Below are 18,288 nucleotides of genomic sequence, written 5' to 3'. Positions count from 1 at the left end.
CTATCAACCTCGTGCTTATATATTAAAGAAATCTGACGGAACAGTTCTCACTGATACGGATAGCCTCTTAAATAGATGGAAAGATTTCTTTGACGATTTGCTGAACACGCAGCCAAAAACTAATGTGCGTGGAGAAAAGGAGATACACACCGCAGAACCGTATATTCCAGAACCCAATCGAATAGAAGTGGAAGCCGCTATAAAGAAATTAAAGAAACACAAATCTCCGGGTGTAGATGAAATTCCGGCTGAGTTAATTTTAGCTGGAGGCGAAAAATTGTGGAACAAGATACAGAAACTCATTCTCCTTATCTGGAACAAGGAAGAATTGCCACAAGAGTGGAAAGAGTCAATCATTGTTCCAATTCACAAGAAAGGCGACAAAACTGACTGTAATAATTATCGAGGCATCTCTCTTCTGTCAACATCCTATAAAATCCTTTCAAATATTCTGTTAGCAAGATTGACCCCATACGCAGATGAAATTATTGGAGATTATCAGTGCGGATTTAGACGAAATCGATCAACTATCGACCAAATATTTACCATTCGCCAAATACTCGAAAAGAAGTGGGAATACAATACCCCGGTACATCAACTATTTATTGATTTTAGAAAGGCGTACGACTCGGTTAGGAGAGAAACATTATACAACGTTCTTACAGAGCTTGGAATACCGAGAAAGCTAATTAGATTAATTAAGATATGTTTAAGTGAATCCCAAAGTAAAGTCCGGGTAGGAAAATTTTTGTCCACGAGCTTCCACGTCGAAAATGGCCTGAAACAAGGAGATGCGTTGTCGCCATTATTATTTAACTTTGTGCTGGAATACGCCATAAGGAAAATCAAAGATAGCAACCAGGGCCTAGAGTTGAACGGCATTCACCAGGTTATGGCATATGCTGATGATGTAAATTTAATAGGGGATGATAGGAGAACAGTAGAAATAAATGCAGAGATATTATTAAACGCTTGCAGCGACATGGGTTTAGAAGTAAATGCAGAGAAAACTAAATACATGGAAGTGTGTCGGGACCGTAATACGGCAAATTGTGGAGGCGTTAAAATATTAAATAATACATTTGATAAAGTGGATACTTTCAAATATTTAGGATCAATATTAACAGACGAAAATCATATTCACGAAGAAATTAAATGTCGACTAAAAGCAGGGAATTCGTGTTACTATTCGGTTCAAAATCTCTTGTCGTCGCGAATTCTGTCAAAGAATTTGAAGCTTAAAATATACGAAACGATAATCATGCCTGTTGTTCTGTATGGTTGCGAAACATGGTCACTTACTCTGAGGGAAGAACATAGACTGAAAGTATTTGAGAACAGGATCCTGAGACGAATATTTGGACCCAAGAGGAACGGAAATGGGGAATGGCGGAAACTTCATAACGAGGAACTACATAATTTATACGGTTTACCCAACATTGTTAGAGTCGTCAAGTCTAGGAGGCTTAGATGGGCAGGTCATGTAGCTAGAATGGAAGAAAGTAGAAACGCTTTCAAAGTCTTGACTGGTAGACCCATAGGAAAACGACCATTAGGAAGACCTAGGCGCAGATGGGAGGATAATATTAAGATGGATCTCGCAGAGATAGGAATACAAAGTAGAAACTGGATCCAATTAGCTAAGGATAGAAGTCAGTGGAGGGCTTTTGTGAACGCGGCACTGAACCTCCGGGTTCCATAGGCCATAGAGTTAGTTAGTTAGTTAGTTAGTTAATGAACCTGTTTGATACTTCATTTATAATTTCATGATGGTGTCGTATGTGGAGTAAGAAAATTTTGTCTTAAAGGGGGTCCCCCCTCGAACGGCAGGGAGTTTCCCTGGGGGGCAGTTGCCCCCTACCCCCAACAAGTTACGGCCGTGTCCTGAACTGAAATGAAAATTTTCGTTAACATCATTCTGCAATATTCTGCAGACTACAGGAAATGATATTTTCCACCGCACGCATGGAATCGAATCAAGGATAACTTGCACTAAAGATCATATTACTTCTCAACTAGATCACTGTATTCTTATTTCTTGATCTCTGGGTTACTTAGTATTATAGCGTCTAAAATCATTATTATTAGTAATTGCTGAAATGGAAATTTAAGAAAATTTTGGTTCACGGTGCCCCTATTATATTCCGAGTTCTGTGGTTTTCCAAAACCAGAACACACCCTAAAACTGTCTTTTGCTTCTTTTTCATCGATTGTTATTTTTGTAGCTTTTCTCGCTCATCTAGTGGCTAGCAGGCGTGCCTTTGATGCACGAGGTCTCAGGTTCAATTCTTAGTGAGAGAACGGCGAACACATCAGATCAGATTTCATTTTCAACAGTAAATGAAATCTTGTCCTATATATCCTCTTAATTGCTAACAAAGAATCTAAATAGAAATCAGTCCATTCATCAATGTCATTTCCCGCACCCACTTTTCCCTCCACTTTTCGCTCGTTACCGTGAGTCATGTGGTTCCGGATTTCAGTTGTAATACTTAATTTAAAATTTTGCATTCATCTTCGGTCCCACGTGGCTTCCGATAACTCAAAGTAATTTTAAGATACACTTTACGCAACGTTTACAGTAATTCCCACTGCCGCCACTGAAACCCGATGGACTCAGAAAACATTGCTTTAGGTTCGTAGATGTCAATGCGATGAAGCTAGGAAACCTTCTATATTACAAATACATGATCTGGTAAATCCGTGCCTAACTAATAGATATTGTGAAGAACCATGTCAAAGCATGTATGGTAATGCGGTGAGTAATAACAGTCAGTGGCGAAGCGTACTATGAGGCTCTGAGGCCGGGCCTACCCTGTTTTCTATCTTATATTTTCTTTATCTTTGGTTTTTTATAAAATAAAGTTAATACTTCAACATTTCGGTTTATTCGGTAACAAAATAGTACGTTGGAAACACTCGGAGTCTCTTCCATTTGAGCCTCACCAGCTCGCTAGACAGGTTTACGAGCAATGCTGCTCAGGGAGCGAAGCTATTATCGCTGGGGATTGCACGCATTGTTGGGAAGGTACAAAGACTCGCCTCTGGGAGTTTAGTTTTAGCGTTGAAGTAATATTTTAATGCTAATATGTTAATGATTTCCTTAACACCGTGTAAGAAGTTTCTCTGTAGAATTATGTATTTCTATTAGTGATAACTTGTTTAATTTAGGTATATACTCTCAAAAGTTATTCAGAGTAGCTGTTTTTATTTCTGGGGCCTGGATCATCGTAGCGTGTAGATTATAAGTTTGATACATTAAACATATATATAAATTTACCAAACGCTACCGTACAAGATAAAATAATAATATTTCTGTCTCATTTTAGTTAGTTTTCCATTTTGTAGAATCGGAGGGGTATTTACGATTTTGTTTCGGGGGACTTTGCTTGTTTCGAGAGTGGCTCTGCTAACTTTATTCCTGAAAATGTGAAGATTCTACAATATATATAAAACAATAAAAAGTTTCAATAAAATTTCGTTGAGCGCTTAAGCCCGGAAGCCACTTCCTTAAATGTGTCACTGCGTGCAATACAATGTTAAATATCTTGCGTTGATTCAAATGAAGTTCCTTCTGAACATTAATATTTCTAGTGAAGTCACGTGTTGCATTAATTAAATGCAGTATTGTAATTACTTTAAAGTAGTAGATGCAAGTAACAAAAGCTTATCCAAGAAATTTGACAGTTAACTGTATGAATGTACTTACTTTTTCTCTTCCTCCATTTTCATATATGCAGGAAATGAAAACAGCAAGTGAGGAGGAAATTCCCCTCAACGCTCCTGCAAATCTCAGACAGAAGAAAATATGAACTGCACTTCAAAATATTTGTAGTGAAGCTTAATATGAATATTCCATTAATACATATTGCGTGTTTTCTTCCATGTAAATATTTGCTTCTTTCCATCTACTTTTCCTACTTTCCAGCTACTATTCATTCTTTCTTGTTAAACAAAAACTACTATGTATACATTCACATAAATTTAACTCTAAACAGTGTTAGGTATACAGCTAAGAAAATTCTTTAAAATAAATAGATTTGGTAGTTTCTTTTAACTCAATAAGGAAAACAGAATTATGAGTATAGTTTTAAACATTTTAAAGATACATTAAATGTTATTTGTGTTATTAGTTTATCGAGCCTACTCTACTAATACACAGAGAAAAATTGTGACGTTCATTTACATGTTTGACTTATAAATACACGTAACCGTAGCAGAAATATATGTAAAATGGAATGTGATGTATAAATATGGTTTGCTGGGAAAAAATGGATGTAATTTTGTTACATTTAAACACCAAGAAGTAAAGTTTAAATGTAACAACCTCGCCTTAAGAGGGACGACAATGTAAGAATATTTTGTGTGTCACGCCGTTGCATTTACGGTGACGTATAAAATTTTATAAACCACATGTCGTTACGTTGAAATGTTCGCTAAAATCCGAAAGAAGTCGATCAAACCCGAACGGGAGCCATTTTTATTTCATGAAATTATTTAATGTTGTTCAGGGAAATCTAAAGTTGTGTGAAAACAAGTCGGCATCATGGACTCCGACGTGGACGCAAGAGGTGTAAAAAGAGGAAGATGCAATGAAGAAACTTAACACTGCGATTAATACACGAGAGAAGAATGTAAAGGGTGGTGTGAATATTGTGACCGGCCTCCAACAAAACACGCAAGGATTGGACAAGGTACAGTATGTGGAAATAACGTATGATATACATTAAGTTGTTAGAAATAATGGGTTAAATTCCAAAGTTGGGCGTCCGTTTCTAGCGAAATTTTTAAAATTTACAGGAAATATATGGATAATTTGATCGTTTGTGTGCTTGATAATGTATATGAGTCTCGAAAAATCTGTTTATTTGTTATATATAAGCGGTTATAAACATGGGACTATATGGCGAGCGGAGGGAACTACTTGGCGCAAGGTAACCGAACAGTTGAATTATGGGAAAGAAACGAGCATTTATGTTACCAACATGGCGAATGTACAAGGGCAATGAACTAGCAGTTTTAACATTTGTGAAGGAATACATTGATAACGAGCAAAATCTTTTAAAAGTTTGTGAAGAGCACGGATTAATGAACCTAATAACAAATTGCAGAAAGTGTGGAAAGGAGATAACAGTGAAAAAACTTGACGAAAGCGGACGCCCAACTTCGGAATATATGCCGAAATAATGATGGAAAGGATGTAGGAATGCTCTTTTGATTCTTCCCAGGAGATGAATCATTACGTTCAGTACATTATTTCGGAATACACACTTTTCACACTTTTTTGATGGATGACATTCTTGTATTATTAAAAAAAAAATCTCTAATATAAGTTTTTAGATACTACTTGAACATAGCAAACAAGAATGGTCCCCCTTTCCATGGAACTTGAATAAAGACATTAAACAAGGCGTGCAGGTTTACTTTTGGCGCACCACTAGAAAGACGGGTTGGAAAGTTATAAGGTGCTGGTTTACTCTTGGCACCCACATTGTGAAAGATTTACAGGCCAAATTCAAAACTTTGCATATTTATGTGAAACACATATTCATAGAAGACATATTTATATAAAACAAATTTCTGCAGGCCATAAAATTAAATGCAAAGCAATGTTGTTTTGTGTCTTTATTACAGCTAAATGGATATGAGAACCTGTGTTCTAGAAGAGTTCACTTGAGCAGACGGCTCTACCAAAAACAAAATTTATAGGTAAAATACAATGACAAACGCATTTCGTAAAAGAAGTAGATTGTGAATATACTGTAAGTAATTTCTGTCATTAGATATATTGAAATACATTTTGAATGGCAGTGAACGTATTCTAAGTGGAAATAATCTGATGGAAAGGTGGAAATAATCTGTTCGTGTTAGGAATGGACATTTGCGATGGGTATAATGTAAACATACGATTTTATTACAAATAATTGTGTGATAAAGAGCGTCATATTATAAAGGTTTTGAAGCGTCATGTTATGTTGAAACGTAAAATCAACTATGCGAAGTGTGGAAAATAAATGAAAATTCAAAACAGACTAATTTCTCCTCGCAGCGGGCCATTTGTACCCGGAAAACCAGTGAAACCATTTTAAAAGTAAGAATTATTACGATTATTTAAGTGTTTTTCAAGGTGAAAATTATTGGGGATATTTTATGTATTTTCCACTATCCTTCTTTATGCGTATGCCCCCTGTCGCTGACGCGCCTGGTCCCTACGAAAGCACCCCCTCGCTCCGCTCAGGCCCTGTGCTGCGTTCCTGCTCTGACTCGGTTAGATAGCATTCGTGCTTTTACTGGCCACGTAGCAGGAGTTGGTTCGTGGTTTATGCATTAGTTCCGCATTTAGTGCATGCTCTGCAAGAAATCAGAAAATGCAATAAATGTGTGAAAATTTGGTAGAGCCGTCTGCTCGATTAATAAGTTCTAGAGCCCTGCCAAAGTAATGCACATGTATTTTAGGTTTACTAGTATACGGTTTCAAGTGTAAAATCATTACAAGTGCTTTACGATAGATGAAATAAGTGAATGCATATGAAAGACCGTCGCTGATCCGCTTGCTCCCTTCGGTCGCCACCCTGGCGCTTACACACGGGCCTGCAGTTTCGCCCTACTCAGACTCGGTTAGATTGCATTCGTGCTATTGAGTGGCGACCAAGCAGAGGATTTGTGTTTTTTCATTTTTGTTTTTGTCATATACCCGGACTACGTAGGCCTATATAGAGGGACGTACGCAGGGGGGGACCTGGGGGTCCGGACCCCCCGAAATTTCGACTTTTTTAAAATTTAGCCTAATTTTAGGGGCAATTTTAGGAATTTTAATATAAAATACCTTCATATTTAGTTTCGACCCCCCCCGAAATAAATTCCTGGGTACGCTACTGCCTATATATAAGAAAATCATTAAAGAAAATAAGGCCATAATTTTTCAACCATTACTTCTGATGACCCCCTTAAATTTTCTCTACGAGTATGCCAAGTGAGATTTTCATGTCGCCTAGCGCAAACCATTTAAAAGACAATAAGGAAGAAATTAGTAGGCCTAAAAGAATTATAATTCTTTCACTAATTTCCTTCGTATTGTTCCCTAAAAGGTTTCCACATGAAAATATCTCACTTGACATAGATAAAATTCAAGGGAACCACAAGAAGTAACTGTTGAAAAATTACAATTCTTTTACGATTTGCGTCTAAATACGGCCTTTGGATGTGTACCATAAAAACTATAGTGCGAAAAATAAACTAACCGGTGATAGGTAGCCACTAGAAAGCACGAATGTTATCTAACCGAGTCAGAGTAAGACGAAACTGGTGGAGCTGCGCAGGAATGCGTCCGAAGGGAACAGGCGCGTCAGTGATAGTGGGTATGCGCGCAAGCGAGGTTATTCCTTCGTGCATACAACGTGCTTATGGACCGTATTACAGAATCTCTAGTTCTTCATTCATGTCACCTTAGTATTGATATATTGTCAAAGCGTGGAACGCCTTCTGTTACAGAGGTCAAACATTTTCTTCAGACTCTTCTAATCCCTCTACTCGTTTCAAAATTGGCATAACATTTCTAGGCATTTTCTACGTTCTATCTTCGCATTTTGCCTTCACTTATTTCCCACCCTGTATACGGTCTGCCACTAAACTCTTTTTCTCTGTTTCTTTTGGTGCTGAATCCAGTGCTAACAATCATTTTCAACAATTGAATTTACAAAATTGGAATGGTCCCTTGTTAGGTATGGCCTCTCAGTTTTATTGTATTAAAGTAAGTGTACCAATTATTATGGTGAGAGCCATTATTTTGAAATTTAGACATATAATATTGACAGGTGTAATGCTCTATTTTTCCTGATTTTTTATAGATGTGAAAGTGACTCATTAGAAATGGATATTATGTCATTTTATTCCCACAAAAAAAAAAAAAAAAAAAAAAAAAAACTGGTCCTGACTAGCACTCACCCCTAAAGTTTAACGTCGCGGACTCACTTGTCAACAAGAACGTGAACAAGGCATGTTCGGTATGCTGCAGTTTTGTCAAGTAGTATTACCCCAAGTTTCTGTTAACTCATGTTGATAAAGGGGCCGCGTGGGCGCATTGGTTGGAACACCCACCTCTGGTGCGTGGGATCCTTGGTTCAAACTCGGCTCATGCCATGTGGGCCTTCTGATGGATAAACACCGTGTGCGTGGGTTTTCTTGCGTTTCTTCCGTTTCCTCCCACTTTCTTCATTCCACCAATTGGCCTGGCACGTTGCCATTAGGTGTTAAGTTTTAATAATCACGAAGATCCATGCCCCACTGGCAGCCTGAAGTCTCAGGCACCTCGATCATCCGCTCTATTATTGTTCGCTTTATGAGTAACAGCAATAATTAGTTTCTCACAAAAGTTGTCAGGCCTTTCAAAAAACTTGGATGGCGATATTTCAGACGTTGTTCGGTAGTCCAATTTTAGAAGTTTTCCCCAGTCCTACCAGGTTAATGCTGATGGCATCTAATAAGGCCGTGGTCGAGTTCGTCTTAATTTTTGTCGAAGCCTTTCCTGCTCTCCAGTCATCGTGACAAATAGGCTGATGGTAAACTAAATTTAAAACAAAACTATTCATGTTAAACAATGCTATAAATGTTCATTTAAAAGAGTCAAGGTTAATTTTCTGGGTCCTTTTATAGTTGCATGCACAACATTCCAGCACGTAATGGATAAGACTTGAGATTAATAACAAACCCACTGCGAGTCTAGCTTACTCACAAGTGAGTGTCGTAGCCAAATCCTTCCCAAGCAACCATCTTCTGTGTAAAAATGGGAGGATCAGCCTCCAAAAGAAGTTAAAGCCTGCATTTAAGATACCATTTCAGCATTAGGCTGTTGTGACTGATGAAATACGGACCTCAAACACTTTTCTTCAAAAAAAATAAAATATAAAAAAAAGTAAATTCAAAACCTGACTTATATCTTAGACTTAATTTTAAATCTGAAAAGGCTGTACAAAATTTAGGTACTGATTTTTTTTTTTTTTTTTTTTTTTTGTCTGATACAGCTGGAAGCTGGACACGAGGTGTGGTACAAACAGTTGGAGAAGTACCTACAGAAAGCAGTCTTTCCCACAGAGAAGTCCGAGATGCACATTTTGAGCAAGAAACTGTACACGTCAAAAGTAATGAGGTAATTGGTAATAGGTTTTCGAGAAAAAGTTATCGGTGTATTCATTGCTCTTTTAAAACGTTCAGTTTTGATAAATTGTCACGCCATGTAAAGAGGCATGAAAGGGTTTTGCGGTATGAATGCAGTTCGTGTAAATCCAAGTTCAAATTTCGTTCCTCATTATGCAGACATACTAAAAAATTGCCTATTTTTCCCAGATTGACAGCTGGCATTAAATAGAAAATGCACATTACGGTTTTCGTACAGCCTTAAAACCTCCGAAAACTTTAGAGAAGAGCATCACCCAATTCAAGTGTTATTATAGGGATCCCAATGAAAAATTGTGTATTTAAGAAATAAAATGCAATTGCCAAGATAGTCATGTAGTCAAAACGAAAAGAAATTTAGAAGTCCGAGTAAAGGAATACATTACAGATTCAAAAGCAGGAAATCCGGTGTCAGGTTTATCGAAACATTTAAAAGAAACGCAACACAGGGTACAAGATTCACAACTTTTGTTTGAAGCTAGAAATGAAATAGAGAGACTGAGGCTTGAAAATTTATTTATTCATTAAAAAAAAAATAAATCTAGACAAGGAATAGTTGACAGGAATGGGAGGTGATAATTAAAAAAAATCACAGGAATAGCATGACAATAAAAATAATAACATGCCTGCCATATTTTAGTTCGTATCACCTTATCCGTATATCGCTGGCGCACTTGGCAATTTTTTTTTCTACAGCTCTCTCCTTGGTAAGTTCGTTTCTTTTCATTGCTTGATGTTTCTATTATTTTTCTTCTTGTTTCTAACCTCCGTGACCAAGACTCGAGAGGTGAGTCGAAAGCTTGGAACTCATGAATTCATGAATTACAGAAATCTGTAAGTAGATTGATAGTTAGGATTTTTGAGCTTGGTTTTGCAATGTCTAAGGACGAGTATTACCTCATTTGCCTACGCTGTAACTTGGATAAAGTACTTATAGCTTTCGTGAATTCATGAAGAGTGTAATGTACCATTAGAATTAGGTAATGTGGTTTCCGCTCGGAGGGGCCTACTAAATTTATCACCCATTGTACCCTGCTAATTTTTCCGAAATAGGTTTCGATGTATACATGATATTCAATTGATTATAATTATACTTGGAATTAATGTGGAAATTCGGGATAATTTTTTAGTAACTATATTTTGGGGAATAATATCTTTATTCATACATTATTTCACGATAATATTTAGCATATGGGTATTTCAAATATTGAAACATTGAAATCATCATCTTCATGCTGTACAAAATCTAGACCCGCTACTGGGCAGGAATTCTTAGAAAAATCTATCAATCTAAATTTTGGCAGAATATTTTGGACCCTCCTCGTCCTTCTTGAGATGCCCATATCCACTCTGAAATCCGGTTTGATCCAGATTTTTACCATTTTCTATTCGTTTTATACCCTCCGCCGCCAAAAAATCTCTACTGTGATTGGAACTATTTCCTGAACTATAGTATTACGGCGCGAAAACCTCCATTCCAAGACGTGGCGTAAATCAAGGACAACACTGTAACTTCAGCTCCTCTAAATTTGGAAAATTTCTGCAGATAAACGGAATAAATCGTGGTAACACAAGTCTAAACAATAGTTAAATCATCTGGACGTAGTAGGGAGCCATAAACTGTTATTTTCATCAGCGAAAACAGGCAGAAATAGTAAAATATATAATTCAGTTCATAAGACGCCATGTTTACAGCATATAAACAGTGATAGACAGGATTCATCGTAGTATGCGAACCATTTCAAAATAGTGTAGAAAAATTTTCAAGTTTTCTTTTGTGTCAGTGATTTCAACATTTAAGTCTCCTTTTTCCCCTTCCAAAAATTCAATTTAGGGTTCAATACACCTGACCAAGTGTAGCTTCAGTTTGCATATGTAGTAAGTGTGATTTTTTTAAATAATCACTAACATTGCGGTAGGTTTTCTAGTAGTTACAGTAATGTCTAATATGTCTGTGTAAACAAAAACTAAGGGGCTCCCATCTGCTCCTAAATTGAGCATCGTCTCAGTAAACATGGGTTGAGAAAATTTTTAGGGATTCTTTTCCTTACAGGAAGAGGGTCCCCTTTCCATTGATAGCTGCACAGTTCCTTATTTTTGACAGTCACTTAAAGAACAATGAGTTAATTGGTAGCAGGGTCTCTTTGTTATATTTTCATACTAATCTCTTTGTTAATATAGGTGGATATAATTATATATATATATATATTTCCACACGTGATTCAGACGTTGTTGTTCTATCTATTATGTATATTGCTAATTTTTTTCCATACTTTTCTCTCGATATATGTTAAATATGTCATTAATGGCTAATATTTTTTTCTAAATTTAATAAATTGTATAAAACAATGTAGTTAGATAGTTTCCTTTGGAATATTTTATCCTTGTTTATACGCTGTCCCATGTGTATGTGTGTGTGTAACTGAGTGATAATTTTTAACCGTAAGTCGTAACATTAACGTTGGTTTATTGTAATGGTTTTACAATACATGACTAAGGTTATAAAGGATAAAGTCTAAAACAAATTATAATCGGCTCTGTGAGAAAAGCCAAAATAACAGGATATGCCTGAATAAACGACGATCTTTCAGAAATATCAAAATTTTCATTTGAGACAAATGTATGCATTACTCGATTTTTTTTTTTTTTTTTTGCTGATTCAAATGTGTGATCGATCTCTGAATCTTGCAGTTCCGAGACTGGATATTAGGTAACCTTCGTTCTAAAATAATGAATAAACAATAGAACTAAACTTTCATGTCACCCGGGCTGGGTCGTGGCAACTCCCACTGGCGTAGTTGCCTGGATCCAGGTCGAGGTTGTATGGGTGAACAAGTGTCTATTCCGGATCCCTACAATATCAATACTTGAGCAATAACATTCTGAATACAGACTACCTTTTAGAAATATTCGAGTTTCTTCACCATATTCCCAAAATTATTCAGTAATTCGTTCTCCTCAGATCTCCTATCTTCTTTCCTTCTCCTTCCCTCTTCCTTCCTACCTTCTTTCTCGTCCTCACTCTTTCTTTCTCTATTTCTATTAAAACCTAAAAAGAAGGGTCGTGACTGGGAGTTGTCGCTATTGACACGGTCATTAAAATTGTTTGATATTTCTTCGGAAGTCCGATATGAATTAGTCAACCCGAGGACAAACATTTCGAAGTTAGTAAAATAAAATCCATTTATATTATTCATATTTAATTGGATTATATTCAAAATTTAAGACAGTTTTAAAAAATTTCGGAAAAATGGGTTTAGTAGCGACTCTCACTCCTGCTTTTCCCTCTCACGACGCCCCTATTATTCTATTCTATTTTATCTTCACTTTTCAAGAGTACAATTAGATTCATTTTCTCGATACATCTACGTGCCTTGAACATTACCGTCTACGCACCGTGAAATCTACCGTAAGATAGTATGAAGGAAAAAGATTTATGGATTTTTCTTTTTTTCTTTTATTTATTTATTTATTTATTTATTCCCCTTTATTTCAGTTGGAAACAGCGGCAAGTCTTTACTTTGGATACGACGTAGACACTCTTGAAATTAAGCTGGGAGATGCAGTGTCAAAAGTGGCACTATCAGCCAACATAGAAAATAATATTTTCGCCCTAGAAAGACATTTGCAGGCAAAGAGATCTACGCTTAGAGTAATTTCCCAGGTAGGTGTATATATAATAGAGTTAAGGCAATTATTACTGAGAATTATTTATCACCAACGCAATTTGAGTAAACATTAGTTTTAAACTTCATTTAGTACTTTGACACTTTTGTGCATATTAATCCTCATCATTCTTTTAGTATGAGAATGAAAAAAAAATACATTTAATTTGCAACCTCATACTTTGGCCTCTGCTCGTCCCGAACGTCCTTAACACATCTGTTGATACCTCCTTATTAATAAGTTGTTATTAACGTTTTAAACGAGCTTCGGAGTTTCTAAAGAACGAGACCTAGTTTAAAGTTGGCTCCGAACCACATGTGTCATCTATTGGGAATCGAACCCAGGACATTTTGATTAGAGGGTAGAGAGCATTACCACTCACCCATAGGGTACACTCGTACTTTTGTGTTGTAACATGTGTATTTGTTACTAGTAAAATGACATTTTTAGTGTGACTTTTTAAAAAGTAAAATTGTGCACATTAAACGGATTGATTTTTGGTCCAGATTGATACGGATTGTTTCAATAGCTAGCAGTTATTGAAAACGATGCTCGAAGGTTAATGTCTGTACAGACAATTTTATTACTGTAGAGTATCAAAGGCTCAGGCAACTCTTAGGGCTAATTCACTCTGCCTTTGAACGCCAATATTACTCTAAACATTAACACATTTTAAGCCCAGTCTGCGGCAGAAGTTTACACTCAAGACTCCATTTTGAGAACATCAGGTGACATCATCTTCCAAGTGTAAAAGAATTAAAGGATAATTAAAAGGCCTGCCTGGATACGTTGTTTTATAATAAATAACCTAGTGATTTACCTACTGTGACTTTTACGCCTGATAAAGTATACAGTTAGATAATTTTAAACTATAGTGCTCATATCGATTCTAATAACATGTGCAGGTCAAAGTTTGCTCAGTCACACTTCTTTTTCAGGTAACAATATTCTTATTTCAGTACGGTTTTTTAGTATCTTCCAGAGAAGGTATAAATTTCAATACAAGTTGCCGCTCTGACATATTATGTGAGTCTACTTCAGAGTTATCCGGTTAAGAAATTTTACGACTTGGTGAAATACTTTCGCCGCAGACTGGAAATGCATCTTATCACATTGTTTCTTAGTTCAAAAAGGACGTTTGTTTCTTTATTTTATTTTTTATTTTTATTTTACTTATTTAGTTTTTTGAATATCTTGAGTTGAATAAAAGCACAAACTCTCAGCAAGGTGGACAAGCCTTTTTAGGTCAGTTCGAGGACTGATTCACATATCAGCACGTATTTTTTTAATTTTCATTGTAGATAGTATTTACTAAAAACTAAATTATCTGTGTAAAGCTCTTCCAAATACACTATATATTAAATTATTATCGTTTTACTTGCAGGAGGCAGGCATACATCAGAAGACGAAGAGTATTGTAGGACGAACAGTGTTTTTTGGCACAAAGAAAGAAATATATTGTGGTCCTGAAGAAATTATTAATTTGGAACAAGGATGCTCTGAGTTAAGGGCTGCAGTCTATTACGTAAAGAACTTGAACTATCCAGGTGCGTACGGTCAAATTCTGGGCCTTTTACAATGCGTCGTAACTCGACAAAACTTTCCTAAGCAATTGATGTCGCAAAGACTTTTTGAAACTGTGAATCTCCTGAAGCTGTGAAGTTTCTAAAAGTGTAAAAGTATGAATGTGAAATATAATTGACTTGAACAGTGTTTCGCTTATTGCTAGTGTATTATTTTGATGTTTACCCGATTAATATTTTTCATTGTTTGTAACAGTAAATGATCTCACTTTTTAAACGATATTTTGCAAGAAAAAAACAGTCACGTCAAAAGTTTCCTTGGTACACGGGTAGATATTTAAATTAAAGGTCAATAGAAAACAATCAATGCTCACGAGACATAAAGTACAAGAAAGATCAATTGAATTTGCTTGAAATTAGCCCTGCAACTGAAAGCGAATAACACCATTATCAGTATATCCGGGAACTACATAAATCCAACCTAATCTAAGAGCAGATTAGTACCAACAAATTATGTGATAGCTTTCAAACAATACTATAACGATTTCGTAAATTTCAATCGCTCATGTAAACAGGCATCCTGTGTAGTCCCTAATATAACCGAAATACTGGCCAACTCACTGACGGAAATGCTATAAACGTTAATGCTGATTTTCGAAGATTACTATTGATTCTTATATATATATATATATATATATATATATATATATATATATATATATATATATATATATATATATATATATATATCTTGTTTATACATTGTCTATCAGTGTAAAAATGTTCAAGGCAGTTTCAATTTGATCTTGTAAGATTTTATAATATTGTGGGATGAAACTGCTTTTTTAGCAGTTTATTAAATTTATTTTTACGATCTTTTAGTAGCTGTGGCTCTGGCCTAGAGTTTTGCACGGGCAAAATTAACCTTCTAATTGCTGTAAATAAAAATACAATTTTGCTTTCATTGTTAAGTTGCTGTAATCGGGCTTATTTCAGGCTCATTTGATTATGACAAGCTCGGGCCTAAATACTAAAACAAATTTCGGATTCGGGTCGGGCCTCACATTATAAGTTCACAGGCCGGGCCGGGCTCGGGCTAAAACTTCCGGCCCTTGCAGACCTCTACTCTGGCCAGCATAGAGTATAGACCAAGGATGGTATTGGCCAGGGTTATTCTTACGGTACCATTCCCGCATTCGCCTGGTTAAACTGTGGGAAACCCTGGAAAACTTAAGTCAGGATGATTGGCAGTGGGATTTAACAAATTGACCTCCTCACTACCTCTTAGCACTACGAAACGTTACCGCCTGAACCGCGAGGGCTGGATGTATCTTGCTTTGTTACCACAGTGATGAAAAGCAGCAGTGTCGAGTTTTTTTTTTTCAACAAATGATAAACTTGGTTTCTATGAGCAATCCAGCTGTTTTGTTACAGCGTGCTAAACAATTTTTTCCTACTGTTTAATTGAGTTCAACAAGGTGGCTTCGGAGTGTGCGGAGCTTTGTTTTCTGAGCATCACAATATTCTCAAGGTAAGGACCCGATTTCCACATTTTCATTTTAAAATAAATGTTTAAGTTCAGCATTATCTTGTTAATTACCACCGATAGTGTATAATACAACATTCTCGAGATTTATTTATCACGTCTAATAATAAATTAGTAGGAAATTCATAGGTATACCTGGTGACAATGCCTGTATGAAATACCATTCTTAGATAAAGTGTTAAATAGTCTAAATTTTCTGTACTAGCATAGCTTCCTCTGCCACATTACTGAAAGGGAATAGTTCTAAGAGAAACCTAGCCGACTTTCGATTGGTATCGCAAGCTTTTTTTTTTTTTTTTTTTTGGGCAAACAGTATACCAATCAATTTTCTTGAGTGTGTTAGTTAGGTTCCTGTTTTGAGCACTACTTCCTTTCAACAAAAGAAAGTATGTAATTAGACATTATATTTGGATTATTTACATTATACTTAACCCTTTTAGGATTTAAGTTACCATTGCATAGTATTATCTTTTACCCAGATGCATTTTAGAACTGGGTGGTCAACTTGGCGGTGCCAAGTGGGGGCGGAAGAGTGTGACTTTTTTTCTTAAGAAATTTAAAAAAATCATGCCTTTATTTAGTTTTCAAGATATCAGATTGAAATTTTGCTTTATTGATTGTGTGCACCTTTGAGTATTTCTCAATTTTTTGCGACTCCTACGTGAACGCGCGCTCGAGCCTGACGGACGCAACTGTTCTGAGGGAACGATTTTTTAGAAAAATCCGTTTTTTCCAGATTTTTCCGGTTCAGGTGTATGATTCGGACATGTGAGTGATACCGTTAGGAAGAGGAGCTCATTCGTGGCTAAACGGTTGGCTTACGCGCCTTTGGCGCGGGAGACCTGCGTTCGATTCCCGGCGGGAGCTCAAGTGGGTCGGATTCCACGTTAATCAATAGGTTCACGTCTCATATAGCCTCGCTGCTGAACGGGACGTTAAACTCAAAATCAACAACAACAACCGATAGAAAGGGCTCGTTATACTGAAAAAAAAACGTTTGAACCATGGCTCTATTTCAAATAGTAATGACGCAGTAAATTTTTAAAATATGTATAAAAAAATATTTCACCTTCAGACTTTAAAAATTTTGAAAAATCTCCCGGTTTTCCCTGATATTCCCGTTTCTGGTGTACGGGCAAGCGAGTGGTACCGTTGGAAAGGATGCTTTCTAAAAAAAAAAAAAAAAAAAAGGTTATGAGCCATAACCTTACAATAAATAGTAAGTAAGCAGTAGCTGTTTGAATGAAAGTCTAAATTTTACCTCAAAAAGAGGAAATCCTAAAAGGGTTAATAATGTGAGTTAATTACCATACGAATTGTCGATAAATATACCTAAATTTTGTACCCGATATACCAGCATGTGGCCTCTTCTATTTATACGTAACGGTGGGTATTGTATTTATGTGTAACGATTAGCACTTCTATTTATACGTAACATACATCAAGTTTGTTACATTCATTTAAGCGTCACATTGTGCTTAATTTATACGTTACATGAGACCTTCCATTTCTATGTAACAATATTACATTCATTTTATATGTAAAAAAATCGTGATTTTTTAACGCTTATTTAAGCGTCACAGTTTTTAGAGTGTAGGATTACGCTTCGCCACTGATAACAGTTAAGCATATACATTAGATGCTAAGGTAATTTAGTGGTTAACATAAATAATCCAAAAACATACGTTGACATTTATATTAAAAGACTCAGAATAAACCCATGTGAAATTAATTGAAATAGAAAAAGAGTCAAAGAATTAAATGCAATCTCTCGACAGACATAATTTGGAGTTCTAGAGATTAAGTTGAGTTGATTTGAATTTAGCGTCCCTTTCGGCAGCAAGGCTCTATGAGACGTGAACCTACTGATTAATGTAGAATCCGAACCGCATGAGCTCCCACCGGAAATCGAATCCGGATCTCCCACGCCAAAGACGCGTACGCTAACCGCTTAGCAACAAAGATTGTTAATTTGTCATGATGTAATAAACTAGATTCATATATGTAAAACAAGTACCTACGTACAATAGTGACAGTAGGCGTAATAACAACAGTAAAAAGAAAAAAGTTAAATAATTGTCTCAAATAAGTAGACATCATCCAATTTTTAGATTCGAAGAAAGTGGTTGGACCAACTTCACGTACATACTGCAAACAACTAATTAATATCGTTCTTTAAGTTTCCTCTACCCAAGCATGGAGATTCATTTGATTTCTCGTGGAAGACTACGAATAGTTTATTCAAATCGCCAAGCGGTAGATCAATGCTATATACAGCATATGAAAAGGTGCTAACTACTTTAAAAAAGACGTAAGCTCCAAACAACGAATTCAAATGGAATTTTAAAGCAAACACAAACTTTCAAATAACATAACTAAGGC

General features: G+C 36.1%; 1 protein-coding gene across 1 annotated transcript in view; it reads left to right on the top strand.

Moving 5' to 3' along the window:
• Positions 1-14,540, top strand: part of LOC145681995 (uncharacterized) — a 34,461-nt gene extending 19,921 nt beyond the window's left edge. Inside the window, exons 3-5 of the mRNA XM_081753597.1 lie at positions 9,021-9,145; positions 12,668-12,835; positions 14,222-14,540. Coding sequence (XP_081609723.1) covers positions 9,021-9,145; positions 12,668-12,835; positions 14,222-14,497 — 569 coding nt within the window. The 3' untranslated portion in view covers positions 14,498-14,540. The remainder of the gene's footprint in view (positions 1-9,020; positions 9,146-12,667; positions 12,836-14,221) is intronic.
• Positions 14,541-18,288: the final 3,748 nt, after the last annotated feature.

This window comes from Thermobia domestica, chromosome 3 (genome assembly GCF_964235325.1).
Source record: "Thermobia domestica chromosome 3, izTheDome1.hap1.1, whole genome shotgun sequence".
NCBI lineage: Eukaryota > Metazoa > Arthropoda > Insecta > Zygentoma > Lepismatidae > Thermobia > Thermobia domestica.
The sequence above is the reverse complement of the archived record's forward strand: the minus strand, read 5'-3'. Positions and strand labels throughout refer to the sequence as shown.